The 20,587-nt window shown below is 39.1% G+C and overlaps 1 protein-coding gene across 1 annotated transcript; it reads right to left on the minus strand.

The window, feature by feature from the left end:
* Positions 1 to 19,531: 19,531 nt before the first annotated feature.
* Positions 19,532 to 20,144, minus strand: LOC111249206 (uncharacterized). The gene is made up of 2 exons (XM_022802769.2): positions 20,069 to 20,144; positions 19,532 to 19,947 (listed from the first exon to the last, which is right to left on the minus strand). Exons 1-2 carry the CDS (start codon positions 20,126 to 20,128, stop codon positions 19,609 to 19,611), a joined length of 399 nt encoding a protein of 132 aa, XP_022658504.1. The 5' UTR covers positions 20,129 to 20,144; the 3' UTR covers positions 19,532 to 19,608.
* Between the last annotated feature and the right edge of the window lie 443 nt (positions 20,145 to 20,587).

Below are 20,587 nucleotides of genomic sequence, written 5' to 3' on the forward strand. Positions count from 1 at the left end.
TTTTATTTAGATTACCCATGATCAACAAACTCGGGCCTTAAAAACCACAGCCTTCGACCATACCCTAACATAACATTTAATCTAAGTTTTGGTACTTTTTTCCATAGAATTCAATAGCGGATCCGTCGTGACCATCGCTTGCTGCCCCTCATGTCTTGAGGTCAAGTACAGATTATTTCCAGTGATATTCTTCTTATTTGTTTTACGACGTTCCAACTGCAAATCATTGTGGGGTCATGCAGCTTCAAACAAACATTTTCTTTAGACATACTTCTCTAAAAAAAATTATAATAAGTAATAATCACGACAATTTTGCTAGCATTTGGTATTCACGCTTCAAACACAGAAACACAAATGTACAGTATATCTTAAAAAAAAAATAAGGAGCTCAGCTTGAGCAACAATTTATTGCTTTTCTCTTGCTTAGATCAGTTTGGCATAACCGAGACCAAAAGCAATGATAACACCACTGCATCCAATAAGAATGGTTGTCCCGTATTCAGCGCCGATCGCAGAGGCAGTGGCCGTACGAGCAACGTAGGTGGTGGGAGTGGCATCGTATCCGAGGTCATCGGCAGGGCAGCCAGACAGAGGAGCTCCGTATCCAAGGTCAACAGCAGGGGCAGTAATAGCTTAACCATTTTCGAAATCGATAATAAAGGTAGCGATAGCTTTACCGTAGGCGGAGGCAACGGTGACGACCCCATAGGAGGGGGCGGCCAGGCCGACAATAACAGCGCGAACTACGACGACGGCGAGGGCAATAAGGACAAGCTTTTGTAAAATAAAAAAGGGGAACGATTTTTTAAAGCACTGAGGTTTTTTTTATTGCTAAACAATAATAGCGCATTAACACTTCGTAAACTGTTCTACGCTCTATTTGCTTTGAGTAAGAAAGCTATGTCTGAGATAATGGTTTCGAAGTTAATGCTCACACTAACGTCGTAGGCAAACCAATATAATATTCCATGGGATTATTGATCAGGCAAACTGAGCTGACGTTTCGCATCAGATTCAACGACTACGATCGGACTCAGGTGTGCTTTTGCTGTGCTGGACCTAAACTGTGACAGCAGAACTGGAATTTCAGATTATACAAAACGTACGAAGATCGTCGTACAATGTTTGTCGATCGATTTCTTTACGATGTCAATGGTAGTAAGCCAATAATGACGTAACGTATCTATCACTGTTCGTTTAGTATTCAGTCGTTGCAGGCCGATTTACAGAGATCGGTAACGTAATGATAATATTATTTCACTAATTAAGATCATGTTTTTAATAGACTTGTTGATACCCTAAGTCACAGTTCGAGACCTTTACTCTCGTACTTTATATAGTCAGCAGTCAAAGCTACTTGGAAATGTGCATTATGAGTGATTAACTTACTAAAATCTCTTACTTACCAAAAAAATCTAATGTCTGAACTACTTGCGTAGATCGTTTTATCCATTTTCGATCAGTCGCTCTTGAACGATGTCTAAATGAAAAGGTTCTGACAGAACTTTGATCAGAGTACACTGTGAATGCCGAATACAGTGGGATGCCTAACTATTGAACCACCTAGCTGTTATGATCGATTTCAATTGTAAATGATGATAGTCGAACGCTAGAAGTTCAGGATCCTCTAATAACTCCGATGGTCGAAAAGTAACTTATCGCTAAAACCTAGATTAATCTATTATTTCTAGAAGAGAATAACTTGAGCCATCTGTGATAATGGCAAATCTACAAGGGTCTCTGTTGCCAAGAGTGTATAGACAGTTTGAATAACTTTAGCCTTAGTTTTTACTAATAAATCATTAATATTTCCAATGCAGTAAAAGCTACATAGAATGTGTAACATTTCTCTTTACCGCATATATTTAAAATTCTAGTCAATCAGTTGCTGATAACGGTGGGCTATTGATTCGTAGACGTTAATTGCGGCTTGTAAATCTTTTCGTGTCAACAGGCTTCTGGCGGAGACCTTATCTTCAAGGTATCTCCACAAGAAAAACCGTACGGGGAATGAACAGGGTATCTCGTGAAGCCCTCAAGTCCAACCCATCCGTTTGGAAAGCTTTCATCAAGATATGCGTTTGCATCACGATAATAAGCTGCGGATCCTCCGTGCTGCTGGAAATAAAGTTCGTCATTTACGCGTAGTTCTCCGAACGTGTAGTGAAAAAGATTTTTACAGTAAATTTAGGTAATTGGCGTTAGTGACAAGAAAGAGTCGAATTAAATTCGAACGCGTACATCTTTCGGGACACCCTATACTTCCTTGAAATCATGCCAGATAACCCAGCGAAGATCACGCAACAAACATGTTTGCTGTTTCGTAAAGCTTTTTTAGTTAATGCAGTCACTATACGTATCGCAGGCAGGTATTAAGGTCCGTGTAACAGAAAATAATAGGACGTTTTCTTCTCTCCGGTTTCGACAAACGCGGCCAGCCAGTGATCACAAGGTGTTTACGATGTTACTATCTATGCTTGAATTCGAATTGATCGAAGATGCCAGTAAAGAAGCTTTGTTAGCGGTGATTCCACAAATAGCACACAACAACTACTAATTCTAGTACGTTCTTTCACTTTGATCAATAAGCCACATAGAAGAGCCGGTTATAAAAGACGGAAAGAAACCCGGTACGAAATTTGTATAGTCGTCGTAGGATTTAATTTACTCTATGTGATAGCGCCTTTGATATAGGCTAATTTAGATACATTTGGGGGGTCAATTAAAAGTGAAACGTTGTATTTTTCGGTTATTATAGGCATCGTATCTGATACAACGTGGTGTTACGTTATAAAGTAAATACTTTACAACACTCAGTTGTGGTGTTTAGCTTAGAAACGTAAACTGCTTGAGACTCTGTAATCGGTTCGGCGTACGTGCGTGACAATAGAAGGCTACAACGCATAATTATTGTGTTTCATACACTTATTCAGAATATAGAACATTTTTCTTTAACTTTATTGTGAAATCTTTTTTTTCTGTGATCCGATCCAAAGGCAAGTTTGTTTCTCATAAAGATCTGGCACCGAACTGCGTTTTCAACGCGTTGGCAGACGGCAACAAAATAGATGACTTGTTTCTGACTATCGTTTTCAGTCGTGTTAAGCGGCACGTTTTTCATTGGGGTTCTTTGATGTAACCGTTCCATGAACGTACGTGCCTTTCAGCGTACGTTAATGGAACGACGGTCGACGACTCCGCGTTCAGTGTTCACCGTCTGAGTTATCTGGTCAGATTTTTCTATTCTACGTTCTGCAATGTTTTTCGAAAAACAATAGCCGTAAGCACGCTCTAAGAGCAATTTGTAAAATTAACACATTAGTAACTGAGCAGTTATGGCTGGTATCGACGGTGCTTTGGATGAAAACTCCGTCGAAAACTAGACAAAAGGGGTCATCTGACATGGGCGTGAGTTTGACAAATCTTGTATCCCAAATCGATTAGATATATAACACGTATATAACGAAATACATAAGGACAAAGAAAAAGAAGAAGGAAACGTACAGTGCCTAAGTTTTCTAACAAATGCCCCTGCACCAAACAGGTATATAAGCTATGTACCCATAGAAGTGTATGTACCCATAGTGAAGTTGAATTCAGCTATTTTACGAGGCATTATAGTGTAGTAATTTAGAACATAGATAATAAGCTAAATGGACCGCAAAAATGAAGTTGTTTCGTATACGTAATTCCCTTAATTTACGTGACCTTGAAACTCGTCTATGTGTCCATTATAATTAAATCATTGTTGTCAGCTATCGTCTCGTTGTTTTTGTAGTTTCAGTCCTCCCGCTCGTTGATTTGATTACTCGTACTATAGGATTATTAATGCGTTCGAATATAAAATACGACGAATGTAGCAAGCGTAAGCATCAATCAAGCGACAGCTATAATTTGTTGGCTTGCGTGTGCCTTTCATAGATAGATGGTCAGGGAAGGATATACACATCGTTCCCGAATCAGACTGTCGTAAAACGAAAAATATCTGTGTTCATATATTGCGTCCTATTCATACTCTAACGTACTGAGACTGTATTCCAAACAGTACTCATCTTACGGCTCCGCTGAACGTTAGGTCATAGTGTAATTTACGTGACGTAACCGTGTTACAAATAGACTCTCCGTCCTATCAAGTGATACGATCGTTGAGTATAGCTCTCATCTAACTATCATTGGACCTCTTTGCGTTCATCGAACGTACGCAGAAGCATGTAAAGACAGAAACGTGCCCACATCGTCCGTATGCACACATCATTCAAATACACAGCAAGTTAGACGATGTCTGGACAGTACGGGAGGGCGTTCGCAGACGTCTCGACAGCGGACAACGTACAGCCCATACAAGCGTCAATCATACGGCAAATTAAACTTCTGGCAATTCAATATGTGCACCACACAAACAGACGTTGCTTGCTGGCGTTAAACTGGCACCTATAATTCGCTCTTCGTAGAAGAGACGGACGGCGTTATTGACGCATCGGCACCATGACGAAGATGGTGGCACCATGCCTAACAGAATTCATTGGGAGCGAAACGAATACCAATAGAGGACCGTTATCGGCAACACTTCAACGTTCAACTGTACCGTTTGTCCGGCTGTACCCTCATAGATTTTTCAATTTGGTACCGGTTGCGCCGATTGCAGTTGATATAATGGCAGAGAAAGCTGTTGTTTCACATTTAACTACACGAATAGATATTTCGATACACAGATGAACATGATAACGTATACTTAACCATACTATTATATCACTGATACTTATGAAGATTCCTATTAATGGTAATTTCTTATTAAGTCGTTTGGCTGATGATTCTATGGTACATTGCAATGACGTAGCGGATGTCCATATGTGTATATACACGATTAATAACTATGGCGAGAAAAACAGCCAGAATAACATATAAGGAAAAATTTGACAGAAAATGTTATCTAAATACATTCTGTTTTTGGCAATGGAAAAATAAACTATAATTATTTCAGAGGATATATTCATCACTATCAATATTATCGCTATATGAAGATACGGATTGAATTTTAGCGGCATGTAATACATTTATCCTGTTTATTCAGCCATTTCGTTTCGTACACGTACATTCTTGAGCGTTTATTTTGATTACTGAAAAATATGCCTAAGGATTAACTCTAAAGATTGGTCCTAGGGGTTCGTCATGCGATTAACATCAAGTAGGTCGCCCTTTACTACAATTGTAGTCCATGGTTTATTTCGATATGACCGAGAAACGACTCACTAAACATTTTCAATAATTTTTTTTTTGACTTTTTTTTAACGTTTCAGTAACTAAACGACGAGTATTTTTCTAGGTAACACGAAATGAAAATGAAAAATTTGTAGTCTTTTCGATTACCCTTTCGACACATTAAACAGATCTATATTGCATACATCTCATATACGCAAAGACACGGCCGTTACGAGCCGTTCATGATGTAACACAAACATAACTCAGATAGTCGCTCATATGAACACTCAATTTCTACGGTTCAAAGGTCCCATTTAACATCAGAGGTTGTCTGATGACGCTCAGTTCTAAGGACTAACAACGTCTCAACAAAGTATCTGCTCATCGTGATGAAAATATATGAAAAATACCTGAGCAACGTATTAAGATTAGGCCGTACCCCATGAGGAATAACCTACGATATTTTGTTGGAACTTAATCGCTCTGTCGCGAATTGTATTTGGTAAGGTATCTATGTTGATGGTCCGCTATTGGCCATTTTGGCAAAAGGGCGCGCCTCGACGTCTGCTGGGTAGGCATGATAAGCTGATACACGACGTTAAGCCTTTATAAAAGAATGCCTATGAATACGAATGATATAGATAAATAGCATAGACAAACGAACGCCATGGATACAGAGATAGTTCGAGTGAACTTGGCAGGAGCAGTCAGTGGGTGTTATGAGTGACCACGTGCTTTGTATTACCGTCGCTTAATTACACCTCTGCTTATCGACAGGAAGAAACGTCATTGACAACACGATATGGCAATTCTATAATAACTGGAGCCACGTTCATATCTAAACGTACACCGTCTTCGTAGCATTTCAATTCAACTACGTACGTCAAACATAATTAATTAACCCAATTTATCTGCTCATCATATCCTATAGAAAGAGAATACAGATTCTCGACCCCACTTGAACGCGTGCTTACACTTTTCGACCCATCTACTACAAATCTATGTTCCAAATAACAAATCATTTTGCTAGACTGCCTATATCAGCTGTGCGTTTCGTTATCTGCCCTAAGCGGCTGGTGTATAGTCTTTTGATATGCGTGTGATTGTTGTCAGCCTGTCTGCAATCGTTCATCCGATCTCCCTTGTCGCTTGGCCAGTAAGCATTGCATCATACCTTCGGAGGCTCAATGACGGGCGTGGGTTTGTTTTGCACAGAAAAGTGCACAGTCTAGTACTTTTTTTTTATTCATTCAACTAGCTCTCGACAATGCCTTCACGTGTAGCAGGGGGCGAAAGAGCGATGTGGCGAAAAGGTCGCCCCCAAACAAAGCTAAAATACGAAAAGACGGAAATGCCCGTGAGATATCGTGTATTTTCGATGTATACTTTCAGGGGCAGTAGTCATAATAATGACAAAAGCCGGAGCCAATTCAGTGTTCGTGATCGAACATGGTGTAGTCCATTTCCTCTCCGCAAAAATTGACCGGCGACATACAAGAAGCTAAAGAAACGGTGTCACTTTGGGCAATGACAAATGCTGGTCAAGCACGAACACCTTTGTATTTACCGTAAAGCTCTTTCGTCTTCGGACATACTGTCAACCGTGCTTACAACCGTCATGCTAATATATAAATACGTCTCATTGAATACAGATAAATGGTTTTTTTTATAAGGAAATGTAAATATACCTATATACATATATATATATATATATATATATATAGTGTGTTATATAGTAACTACTCTGGTTGAAAAATGTTGCGTGGCATGCCCTGCTTGTGTATAGATGGACTGTCAAAATGAAATTTATGAAGCTCTATTTGAAACACGACATTTAATAGTTTACTGCAGAAAAGAGAATTATTATCATGTATGCATATATACACACACACACACACATATATAGAGTTGTCGAAAAAGTATTGGCCGTCTCTCTAATTAGACAGATTTCAAGCCATATAACTCTTCATTTATTTCGGGCCGGCATTTGAAAGCTAAGGTTTGATAGTAGTAGAGGCATTGAAATGGCTGGAACATCTGTATTCAGGTTTAGGATAAAGCCGTTGAAGGTAAGTGAAATTTCTGCAACAGTTCGCTTAACTTAATTGTTGTAAGGCCACACTGCTTAAGTCTGTGAAAAGATTGTGCCGTTTATATTCAAGATGTGTTATTGAAGGAAACGCCCCAAAGATGGTTCAGGTGTAAAACATGTTTTACAGTAAAATTTTCACCGGTAACGATCAACGTAATTATGAATACAGCTGATGAAATCGTAACGGAAATGCTTGTTATATTAGCGAAGAGCTAGATACCCAGCACTAAACGATTAGCTTAAATGTTTTGAATTGACAAAAACGGAAAAACATCGAGCCATCTTTGAAGCGGTCCATTGCGGCTTATGGACAGTGGATATATTGTGCAAATGAACGACCTGCGGTAAAGGTTTTGAGGTATTTTTTGATCGGACGCTAAATAAGATGATACGGTGGCATTAGAAAAAAAAAAAAAAAGAATCGTGACTTACTACCGCTTAGCAGAACGATTCACACGGACTTCTGTTCTGCTGCTAACAATCAACAAGATGGCAAAAACATGCCCTAGAAGAAAGTTGGTGGATATTAACAAAGAAAAATGGCGTCATCACAACGCTACACTGCGTGCTCCCTTAACTATTAGGCACGAATTAAGAAAACTGAAAATTAAGAAAACTAAGAAAAAATTTTAGTGCACCCGCCCATTTAATTTGTTCCGATATTTGCCGAACCCCCTTAATAGTCTTAATTTTTGCTTCAGTAATATGATTAATTATTATTATTATATTGATGAATTAAAATATTTGCAACAATAACAACAAACATATATAGATAAGGAATAAGCTGTGGAGTTAGGCAAAAGGCCTCGAGTTTAACCAAATGACCTTCAAGGATAGTGGTTTTAGCTTTCTAATACAAGCCTTTCATTTTTCGTTTGACATTGATCCCTCTGACATAAAAATGAATACGATTTCAAAACTACTACCAAGCATTTAGAAGTAACACTGTCAATGAATAAGGCAATTGTATGACTTTTCCGAAAGGGGTCCACGTAATCCCTGATGCAATTGCATTTTTCGAGGATTAGCATCCCTCTATATTGTGTATATATATTATATGAACGAAGAACGATGGATAACGTTTGTGCTAACGGGGTGCTACTTGCTATAGTTGTCTGAATAGAAGACGGATTAGAAATTGGTTTACCTGTGAACGGCCTAATTGTATGATCTGGACAAAAGTATGCCCAGTATTAGTTAAGAAACATCTATAATTGAGCTGGTCTTGACTTTAACATGCTAGTTTCCCTTAGCTGGAGACTAACTTTATATACGGTAGATACACTTCGATTGACGTACGTATGATACGCCTGCTGCTGGCAAGCTATTGTATTTAAGTAAATGACGTAGTCATATCTTATCACGGAATATGCGCATAAAATTCACCATTAGTTCTCTCGTTTTCAGTAGTAATACCTTGAAGTCAACGAGGTTAGGTCAGACAATCACCGTAATTTTTAATTAACAATTTAATAATAATTCATAATTTCAGTATTTTATGTCTTGGCTACATCGAGCCTTTTACGATCGATCAGTTGGCTAAGGAACTGGATTGATATAACAGACGTCTCGTTTGAATCCTGCGAACACAAAACCCGGAGCACAATGTCGGCCCTAACCTGGTTGTTAAAACTAAAGTAATTTGACCAGCTATGTTTCAGGCTAATGAAAAGTTACGTTGGCATGAAAAAGGCCCGAAGATGTGCTTGGACACAACCGCCCAGTTGGGGTTTGCCAATAAACATTTTGAATATCTTTTGGGTGTTCATGTGCAATGAAACACACTAATATAATACAGGTACCATAAGTATGGTACCAAAACAACAAATATAGCTGTTATAATATGGTAACAGGATGTTTTGATATTATTGATCTATAGTTAGTTGATTTCACAACTAAATTGGGTATGATCATACTTCCCTGTCATTTTCTGCGATCCAACAGAATTTTCTAACAAAAAAAAAAGAAACCGCAACAACCGGTACAGAAGCTATGTTTCGCCCCCCATCATCACAGTTGTCATTAGTGTTATTATCATCATTACTATGATTATTGTTATTCGTTTAACATTAAATTACATTGTAAACGGGCCACTAGTCCTTTTCCTGTACAGGCCACCATGGTTGATTTGACCTGCGGACGACTAGAATACGTTTACCTAGCCGGTAATCGTGTGCTGCATCGTACCGCATTGCACCTCGCCAAGTGAGCGCGTCTGTGGATCTATCTCGTGGTTCGTTCGTATGTATGCATGCATTTTTTTCCATATTCAGTCTGTTACCGCTGAGGGTCTGACTTCTGCACTAGCATCATTTAGTGGATCTACGACACAAACGAAACGTGGGCATAATAGCGACTAAGCGATTGACTTTTCTGGATCACGCCTTGCCATTAGAATGGCAGCGGGCCGGTTTGCGTGAACTGTAAAGACCACCAGCTGATCGATCTCCTGTGATCGCCGCCCATTGTAGATCTGTAGTCCAGCGAAGCAAGCAAAGGAGCAGGTGGGGCCCACACGCCTATGCTAGAGTATTTACGTGTGTCTGTATATAGTTGCCTGTTTTCATTTTTTCGCATCTTTGGGTTAGCGTATTGCCACGCTACACAAGCGAAATAGCCTCAAAGACAAAGCACGCTTATTGTCATTCAAAAGGAGTGACTATTCCATTTTGCCATATTGGTGTCATACGACAGGATCAAACTGTTTAGCAGCGAGCGTCATTATCAAGCACCAATCGATCTAACGGTCGATCTTCTGTGTGTATATTATTGTGAGTATCAACGATAGTATGATGAGATGAACGGTGTTGACAACTGCCTTATCCGAAGGGTAGAGTTTACATGAATTTTCTTCTCTCAGTAAGCTGCTGCTGCTTCTTCATTTTCCTTTTCATAAGAGCAACGTTTCTGCATTGTTCTACCTATCTAGCCAAGGTTGCAGATTGTCTGCTGAGTGTCTCTGACTATTTCTATTAAAACCTTAGAATTTGGAAAACACTGGTTGCCAAACCTGAAAAGCCAGCAGGCACGCACAAAGGAGTAGTCGCCTACCTACCCGCGTTTGTGTAACACTACCAACAGAAGCGTTACATGCAGTAACAACATTACTAACAATGATAACCGCCATATAAACAGAACATGTTGACTCAATGTTAGACGCGGAACGAAAAAATCTTGCAAATAGGCCAACAAATTTGTTCTCTTTCGTTATTTTTCTGTACCGTGCTGCTGATTGCGTCGTGCACTACATTGTGCAGAAGTACTCATGCAGCCAAGAGATTATCTGCGGGGCAAAACGGGATGGGGGCTGGAGGAGGGCTTAGAGAAGCATGCTGCAATACAGCCATTATATAATCGGACCCTTGCTACAGTATAGGTAAGAATAAGTGCTGTTTAATGTAATTTGTATGTATGGCTAAGGGACATGTAAACGGCGGACCGGTGGGCAACAAGTGTAATTCAAATTTAGATATTACGGCAAAGAACATTATCGGTGTCGTGTTTTTTTTTGTTTTTTCTTCAGATAAACGGAGCTCGAAGGCTTTGTACACCAAAATTAAAACGAGACAATCTACAGTTCTGCCGTTACGACCAGATGCGATCTAGTAGGCGCAAATAAATACGATTATTACTTAATTCCGTTAAAAGTTGAAATCTTAGGCCAATTTGAGAAAATGAAATTTCTCAACACGATAAAACCTACATGACGCAAAGTGGTGGCAAATGCTTCTATATACTTTTTCTCATATAGGAATAATGTGTTGTTGACCTTTATATATGGAGTTTTTAACCGTTATTAGCAAGAATGAAAAAATAGAGCTTGACATCTTGTAGAACTATACGATAGTATGATATTATTATCGTTTCATTCTAGTCTTGAAATTCAGTCTCCTCGAAGTTAGCTTCCTATTAGACTGGGTTTATCTTAACCACACGTTTTCCACCGTCGCGGCGGGCCAAAGTAGATGTGGACGCAAACATATCATAACATCAATATTATCTTTATTATTACATACTATGCATTCTATATATAATGCGTTGCGTAAAGAGGACAAAAGCACTCACATGTGAATCTCTGGCCAACATTTTGCGAGAGTATAACCGAAGCCAGGTATTCATCGGATCTCAAGACTATCCTATTTGTTCTCGGATAGCTACAGTCACCGATAGTCATTCGGGTACTAATTATAGTCAGGCTAGCCATAAAATAAGTGGTATAAATTATCTGAGGCATCTCTCAGCTTCCATGTAGAGACTGTCAACTTGCACAAACTATATCTTGGCGACTGGCAATAACAAACAGTTATACCGGCCACTCCCATTTCGAACAGTTGCTGCGATAAAATGCCGTCGGGCGATCTGATTGCAAAGAAACTTTATAGACCAAGTCAAAGACGAACGTACGGATTGCGTACGACTATATATATATATATATATATATATATATATATATATCTCGCATAATCATACCGGATGACATCATGAATCGGGCGCAGTATATTTTGGTACTTTTATGATTGCCCCCCAATGATATTACGATTAAGGCACCGATCATTATCATTAGTAACGACAAGATAATCGAGCTCGCTTCGAGTCGTGCGCAACAATCACTTGGAAAGTTTACAGTGTTGTGAAGGTTCACAAAATACTGAAAGTGGCATACAGTAGAAATGAGAAGGGAACTTTGTCTAATTACCATAAACAGAATATAATAATAATAGGGTGTACTTAGGAAAGGATATTGAATATAATGTAAGATATTCTCCTTGACATAACGCAACTACCAGAAAATTGTACGATCCAGCCTTCATTTCACCTCACGCTATGCACTCCAATATCAGCCTTTACACACGGCCACTTGTGTCCGGCACTTTTCCCGAAAATCCTCGATCAGCTGTAGGAGTGTTTTTTTTTTTGTTTTGTTTTAGTGTCCGACCTAAATTCGATCCTGTTATCTATTGTTCTCCGTTGGCCGTTCAAATGTGCCTGTTCTCCTTACAGTTACGTAGAATAGTTCAATTTCTTAGCTCTTCCTGCCGGAATTATATCACAGTCTTATCGAAGCTTGCTGATCTACATGTTCAATATTGTCCACCATCTTGGTTAAGAGTAGTCGGCAATTTTATAACCCTATCTAAGTACCGATTAGAACGTACATAATGATTTGGTAAATTTGCCTCATGAATATATTTATAATATGGTTATTATCAAGCTATAAGACGGGCTGACTACTGCATTCTTTTTGTCCTTCATCCGTAGCCATTTTTCTCAACTATATAAATGCTTTCACCTTTATCGTCACACGGGAACATTTGTCAGTATCGCACCATAGTCTTCTATGCCAGAGCTTCATGACTGCTTGCCAATTTAGCTTGAAATTGATGAAGTTGTGCTGTAATTGCTTCTCGATAAGGGAAGGAGGGAAGGAAAGGATGAGCGTGCAGAAGTACTTTAACACTGATTAGGTTACTTTAAATTAATGGTAATCATCTCCGAGAAGATTTAATCTTTAACCTTAAAATCTACTACCATATCGACGTTGTAACAGGTATCAACTATGTTTCTCTATGAGAGATTACTAACGAAATCCTGTTCGCGCTTTCTTTGCCAGCAAAATAACATATTAAATTGCTTTGATCGTGATAATTGAAAAGACTAGAAAAAAGTGAATGAACTTCTCATATGGACACCTATTACATCTGTAACTAGCTGTGTTATAACTACTAATGATCAGAAGTTATACGTATCTCCTTTAGCGCCCGTGCTTCTAACGTCGCACGTCAGTTAATTATATAATTTAAGTCAGCCATCCAAGCTAACTAATTATGGCTAGCGACAACGCCCCAGATGTCCAAAGGAAAACGTTTCTGTGTTACCATGGAGCACAAGCAAAAATCCAAAGAATCGTTAAATAGTTGTTTTACGTTGTCATCGCAGCGTTGCAACTGTACAATCTACAGAATCCCATTTAGTACCCCTGGTTGTGGCCAAGAGCCTGAGGGGCAGCGATAACAACGCCATGGCCCGTTGCCACAGAACCGTCGATTGCGGTTTTAGCAATAGCGGGAATAGCTACGTGTTCGGCCACGTAAGTGCGCGGATGGGAGACAAAGATGGAGGCAACAACCTTAGCAATGACAGAGGCAGAAATAGCGTGACCGTAGGCGAGGGCAGCGATGGCAGCGCCACCGTATCCGTGACCAAGACCATCACCTTTAAGGACGGCGGCCTGGGCTGCAGCAATGGCGATAGCTAGTAGAGCAAACAATATAGAACAAAAAAATAAACATAAAAATTAACGATTTGAGTACTACTGACTATTGTTGCTATGTCAGTTCGTTTGCTAATTCGCATATAATCCCAATGCTCACAAGTGGCTTAGTTAGCCAATACAAAGGTCGATATTTTGGAAAGAGGATCTTATGGAGAGAATGTCTACTTACCGAAAACACGTTAATGCAGGATGAAATTGCCACTAGAAGGTCAATTGCCTTAGACTGTTGTTTGAAGGCGCATTTTATGCGACGTATAGATAACACTCGTAGTGTTATTCTTTCGCTCCCCAGCTTCAATCATATGTTTATAACCAGAAAATAAATCAGAATGAACATAATTGGCTGGCCGAAAACGAAGAAAACCCAGGGGCACTTACGCATTTCTAGTTGCGGTCAAATCAAGTTCATGTCTAAGTTAAATGTAACGGGGTAGTCAGGAAGTGGGGGCTGTAATAAGGTACGTATGATACAACAACTCATTTGGTCAGACTATTGGCCAAGCACATGGACGTAAGTAGAACCATCGTATTCGTAGTTACATCGAGGTGTGCTTGCATCAGATCTTTATTAGAACTGTATGCGAAATACTTTCAAATGTACACTTCAGTTAGAAGACGCTTTACAGTGTCGAACAGAGCCTCTAACGGCTGGCGCTGTTACAATTTACACTTCGGGTAAGGCAACGTCCATTTGGTTTCTTCGAAAAATTCAAATTCGTTCCAAAGCCTGTTTTTCCTTCCTTTTCTTGTAGCGACGCAAACCGACTACGTAAAAGCAGGCGCGATTTATTTGCAAAGCCGATAAAAAACCTTTCCGGCACATAAAAACTGACTGAAAATGTTGTTTTTTTTCTCTAGTAACTAGTTGTCATAAACTTGAATTAGATAACAAAACGACTGCCCTTATTAACGGCTTCCTAATGTATTTATACCAACGATAAGCATGTTGTTTAACGACATAGACAAAACTGTAAATCGCTGGAAAACTTAAGCGTCGTGTTTTTCTTGTGGACCCATTTCTAAATATTTCACCGATAGATTTTCGATATAAAAAGGATTGAATAAATAGTATTTCGAATTCTTGTTATCGAAGTGGTATTGACTTAATTGTGTATTACTTTAAACAGCTGGTCTTTTTCAGCTTATTACGAATTGTGTCTACTGTTTTTTCCAATCTAGATGACCACACATACGTCTAAGCTTAATGGGCAAAATATGTTAGCACTGCACCCCACAAGAAAAGCATAGTTAGCCATGCTAGCCATCTATATAGATGGATGTAATGAATTTCCAATACGAACAAAATTATGACTTTGTGTTAAGCATATTTGTTTACGATCAAATTAAATTCATATTATTTCTAGCCTCTGTGTAGAGTATCTGCTGTTGACACGTTAGGGGGCATGCAGATCAAAATAAAGTCCTGTTTTTCGGAAGTTCCCCTGTTGTCGAGTCGTGTACAGAATTTGCTATTCATACTAAAAATTCGCACCCAATGCCATAATTAAAAACAACTTTATTAATGTCACGTCAGATACGATCAGAGCTATGGATATCGGTAATCGATCTGTGACGATTCAGGTTTCACTATTTATATTAGTCCATGAGAAAACGTTTGTCAAGGCTAATCCTTTGCATTATAAACCGGAATTTTTCTAAGCATGGTATTTTTTGAGAGCGAGTTTTACAACACGTTTTTAGAGTTTTCTTTGAGATGAATTTGGCGATGTATGTATATATTGCGGACCGCGTTTTGCCCTCTGTAACAGGCCACACTTTATAATGGAAGGGGTGGTTAGACATTTGGACACATGGAAACGACGCATGTTGCGTGCTTGTTCATAGAGAAAAGTGTAGCAGCACGATACGATTTGGACTTATGAAGCAAGACTGGAATTGTCTAGTCAAGGAGTTCTGAAGCGAGGATTCGTGTTTTGGAAATAAAAACCAGGTCCATAATGGCGTACTGCGGAAAATACGAATCATAGAGACGTATGGCATCCAGCTGTGTATTAGGTTTATATTCAAGTAGCGGCCAGAACTGTTCACTAGTGCTGTCCCTGTACTTCTTGAGTGAACTGATGACTAATTGGGATACCGGCGAAAAGCCATTTACTTACTCTAGAAGACTATCGCAATTATTTTTGTTGAGATTATTATGTTTAAGCCCAGTTTCGGGCTCCAACGATGGGTTAGTCGGGCGAAACGGGAGCAAATTTGGAACAGTTTTTTGTTTTTACTCATGTGAAGAATCCGCCAAACCTACGTACTATAAAGACCTTAGCTATAAGGTCTTTATAGTTATTTATAGTCTTTATAGTTATGGGTTAAGTAGGAAACTATTTTTCTTCAAAGGCTACTGAAAACAGCCCTCGTCGAGTGAAGTGTGACTTTCAGATCCAAGAAGGACGCATAGAAAGCTTAGAAGGTAATGCTTTATTTATTTCACCTATATATCCTTCGAGTCCGACGTACTGACAGTCAGTTGTTGTGATGCGACTGTATAATATAATTGAAACGTTAATATGTAGAAAATAAATAACGCTTAATAACAGTATATAATATTCGATTGTCAATAAAAGAATTTTAAAAAAAAATGAAAGCAATCACCAAGGATCTAATGACTCATTTCATACGAGCCTGGCTGATCTCATAAAATGTTTTCTTATGTACCCTAAACTCATTATATTAAACAATGCAACCTTTTTCATTTACCACACGAGCTAATTATCTCTTAACATTTATTTTTTACTAATTTCACATAATTTAAGCTGTTATATAAGGAGATTGATTGTTTGTTCGGCAGTACATCGATTTCCTTCAACCCTTCTGGCTAACCGACCGTGCGTTCGCATAACCTCTATGGCCTTCTCAAAAGTCTAACAGTGTCCTCAAACTTGAATAGGGCAGAGACGGCGTAATCCGTTACTCTGCAACTCCTAGTCATCTTTATAGCTTCCGCAACCAACCGATTAGTTTAGAGAAAAATATCATTTCATATTCCCATTAACTCCATAAGGTTACTTATAATACGAGTGCGTTACAGTGTATCTAGTATACAGTAAAGCATCTTCATTTATTGCGATGTCTATATCTGTGGCCATGGTTAACAGCCAGGGGCAGCGAAAGCAGCGCCATGGCCGATTGCCACAGGGTTAGCGGCAACAGCTACTGGGGCGACGATCGGGGCCTTAGCAGCAATGGGGATAGCGATCTCCTTGGTCACGTAAATGCGTACGCAAGCGACAGAGACAGGAACAATAGCCTTAGCAACAATAGGAACAGCAATAGCGTGACAATAAGCGGGGCCAGCGATGGTACTATAACCTGAACTTCGACAATAGCGGCGACGAGGAAATCGACCTAGGGCAAAAGCAAATGCGATAATACGTTAGTTCTAGAATATCACAACTAACGAAAAACATTGGAAATGTTGTATATCTACTATTGTAGATACTGGTTTTGATGTTGCATGCGTACTTCAGCCATATTTACTGGTTGGGGAAATCTTCTCTTCATTCCTTCTTCGGGCTCATTCTTCCTGGTCATGTGTCGGGTTGTATACAGCGGCAAAACGAGCCAGACATGCTAAAAAATCTACATTTAATATACACAATTTAAGTAAAGTTAGCTAGAATGTCAAACTTGATTATTTTTTTACCGCCATCAAATTCATATCGTATGACTCTTGAATAGTAAGCTCTACAGGTTTAATATTTAGTGTTTATGGCGTGCAAAGATAGTCTGTTACTAATTATTTATACTGAAAAATATATGACGAGATAAATATATGATACGTTGCGATAATGCACAACAATGTTCCGATTGCTCTAAAATTATTGTATCATAAGGCCGATCGGTATATGATAATATATTACCTGCATTTGCTTTAAAATTATTGTTCTTTATGGAGCTTATGTGTGTAGCAATTCTAATGGAGATAATTAGTTGCTATAGCTTCTACAAAAAAAAACGCTTTTTATCTATTTAGCGTCTAAGAAAACACTTGGGTCGGACGGCGTACTATGTACGGTGCGTCTGCAGAATGTTTGCCAGATCCAAACTACCAAATCGTACATGCAACGTTATTGTTCAAGGAACTGTGTTCAGTTACTGCCGCTGTCTGGGAAAAAGCCTGGCGGTCGGCAACAATGCATCTGTGGGCATTTTGAAGGCATAGAATTTATTTTCTTCTGACATATTCTTTGAGCGATTGCAGCACCACTTCCGTATTATTGGGGCAATATTCTTAGGAACGAGAGGAACACCAATAACGTGATCGTAAGCAGGGTCAGCGATGGCACCACTAACGTATCTGTGACCGTAACCGTAGTCCTCGAGGACAATAGTCTGAGCTCAAGTAACAGCAACGGCAAGATACAACAAACACTATCTGTGTGTAGCAACAAACGGATTCGATTAGGTATCTTTGACATGATGTTATTCGAACGAAAAGGGACCCTGTGTCCTAACGCGACAGTGAGAGGTGCGTCATATATATTGCTACATTGTAGCTGATATTAAAAATGTGCTAGCTTTCACATGTGGTAACATTATGAGCTAGATTATTTACGAGTTGCATTCATAGTACATTTAACTAGAAGGTCCATAATGGGTCATTTGATGTGCTAAATTTACACTTAGCAGCAGTCGGCTTACTGAGCTACGATTAAAGCAGTTCTAACAATATTAAAATTACCATTATTTTTCACAGATTTTCGTGTCTTCGTCAGCTTGATTACCTACGAGCTATTAGCTCGTAGGTAATCAAGCTGTTGGGTTATGGAACACTCCTATGACGGGTTTTACAAGAACCAAACAAACTAGGTACCGAATCATAGCCCGGAGACCGGCTATTGTTTTCTATTGATAAGACAGAATCAAACGATTTACCCTAATATTTAAATACTATAATGTGAGACGGGGAAATCGACCTCTTCATGCAAAAGTATGAGAACTAGTTACTGGCCAGCATAAAGCGATTTGGACAATTTTCATAGTTATTCGTTCGTAAAATAAAAATAACTTTTTCGATATTAATTACGTGTATGCTCATTGGTTTTGCCAAATTTTCTTTCCATTTTAGATTAAATAGGATTAGAATAGGAAAATTTGGTCCACAACAAATTGTCCTGGAACCCAGTTGGGAAACAGTGAGCTTACGCTGTCCAGGTTTCAAATAAGTTAGAACAATTGTATAACATATTTAATTTTAAGGGTAACTTCGAGTTGTTGCGAGTCCACGTACTCTTCGATTGTACGGCAAAAGATCAGTGACGTTTCGTTATACTATAAATTTGTTACAGAATAAGATAAGGTACATAGAAGGTAAGACAAGGTCTATAAAGCATGTGGTTATATACATGTAAATAATACGAAGAGATGTCTCGTTGAGCACCAAGAAAATTGGGCTCTTAAGGATCGCGCAGCGCTAAGTACACTGTCGAGTGATATTTTGAACCTAATTACTAATACTGGCCATAACAACAATTAGAAAAGCGCACGTAAGGTGCTTAGAGCTAGATAACACAATCTTTTGCAACGATTTTAGCATATGTGAAATTCTAATTTAAACTGAATATCTAAACAAAAAAGGGATAGATCTCTATAATTTCCATTTCCAGCTGAACATGTTCGTTCAATACGCGGATAAAATTCCTTCTTACAGCAAGGCGTTATTGATTTTATGTGCTCACCTCAGTAAACTATATTAACAATTAACATGTGTATGTGGGTATTATTGCCGTTTGTCGATTATTACTACCAAATTTATAACACCAACGCAAGAGAATACAAATTCAGCCTGTTAGTGTTTACTCGGATCACCCAAAAACCATTTGGACCGGCACAGAAATTTTGATTTTATCACAAGGATCAGCATCGTCAGTTGTCAAAACACGGAACAGATAAGTCCGCGTTTGCACATCAGGTTGAGTAAATCAGCTGGATATAAAAACAATGGTAACTACATATATCACTTTGTGTCGTTTATTTATCTAGGCGAGTAAAGCATCTTTTATACAGTATAACAGCGAGTCATCCTTTAGTACCCGTGATGGCTGTAAGCGATAGGGGCGGCAGCGATCGCAGCGCCATGGCCATATCCAATGCCGTATCCGTGGCCGATTGACACCGGGGCGGCGACAGCGACGGGGGCGGCAATCGCAGCTTTGGCAACAACAGGGGCAGCGATCTGCTTGGTCACATAGGTACGCGAGTGAGCAACAGAGACAGGGGCAACAGCCTTAGCAACTACGGGGGCAGCAATAGCGTGACCATAGGTGGGGGCAGCGATGGCAGCGCCACCGCATCCGTGACAGGGACTATAGCCTCCGAGGACGGTGGCCTGGGACCCGGCAATAACCAAAGCGAGAATGGCAGCCTGTAGGGAAGACAGAGGATAATATGAAAATTTTATTAACCATTTAAGCCGTAGCCAAGGAAACAGCTAACTGAGTTCTATAGAAAATGCGTAAGCATCTACATATATATCTAACACTTACAGCCAACATGTTTATGTTGGGTGTTGTTGTTGCCTGTTTGAGAGAACGAACTATAACCATTTCTGTATGTGCACCAACTTTTATACCCCGCTTATGGTAAGAAACGATAGTAATTCATTACTTGCCTACAGGCATAATAAAGCCAGAATCAGGCTAATATGAACAAGCATGGTTTTCTAAGCAATTATCACGGTTTGTTTATAAGCTAAACCTGGCTTGTTACGACCAGGAAATGGACTCATTTGCAAAGCGCATGACATAACGACTGTGTATATATATATATATATATTATAATATATAATATATATAGAAAAGGTCACAGTCGGGAAGAGTGCAATAGATTGTTAAACGTTATTATATCTATTGATTATTCCTGCCGTACTTGTGCTAGCTACAATTGTCGCTGCTGCATCAGCGATTACGGTTTCGATGTGACAAAGATAGATTACTGTAGTTAAAAAAAAAAATTTATTTCACTTATATCTATGGCAGTTGTTTTCTTTATTCAATTTCTAACGT

The sequence above is a fragment of the Varroa destructor genome, unplaced genomic scaffold (genome assembly GCF_002443255.2).
Source record: "Varroa destructor unplaced genomic scaffold, Vdes_3.0 BEIS01000004.1, whole genome shotgun sequence".
In the NCBI taxonomy this organism is placed as follows: domain Eukaryota; kingdom Metazoa; phylum Arthropoda; class Arachnida; order Mesostigmata; family Varroidae; genus Varroa; species Varroa destructor.

Coding starts and splice junctions, on each gene's coding strand:
- LOC111249206 (XM_022802769.2), bottom strand. CDS start 20,128: ATGGTTATAGTTCGTTCTCTCAAACAGGCAACAACAACACCCAACATA. Junction 19,948..20,068: donor CCAACATAAACATGTTGGCT/GTAAGTGTTAGA, acceptor TCTTCCCTACAG/GCTGCCATTCTCGCTTTGGT.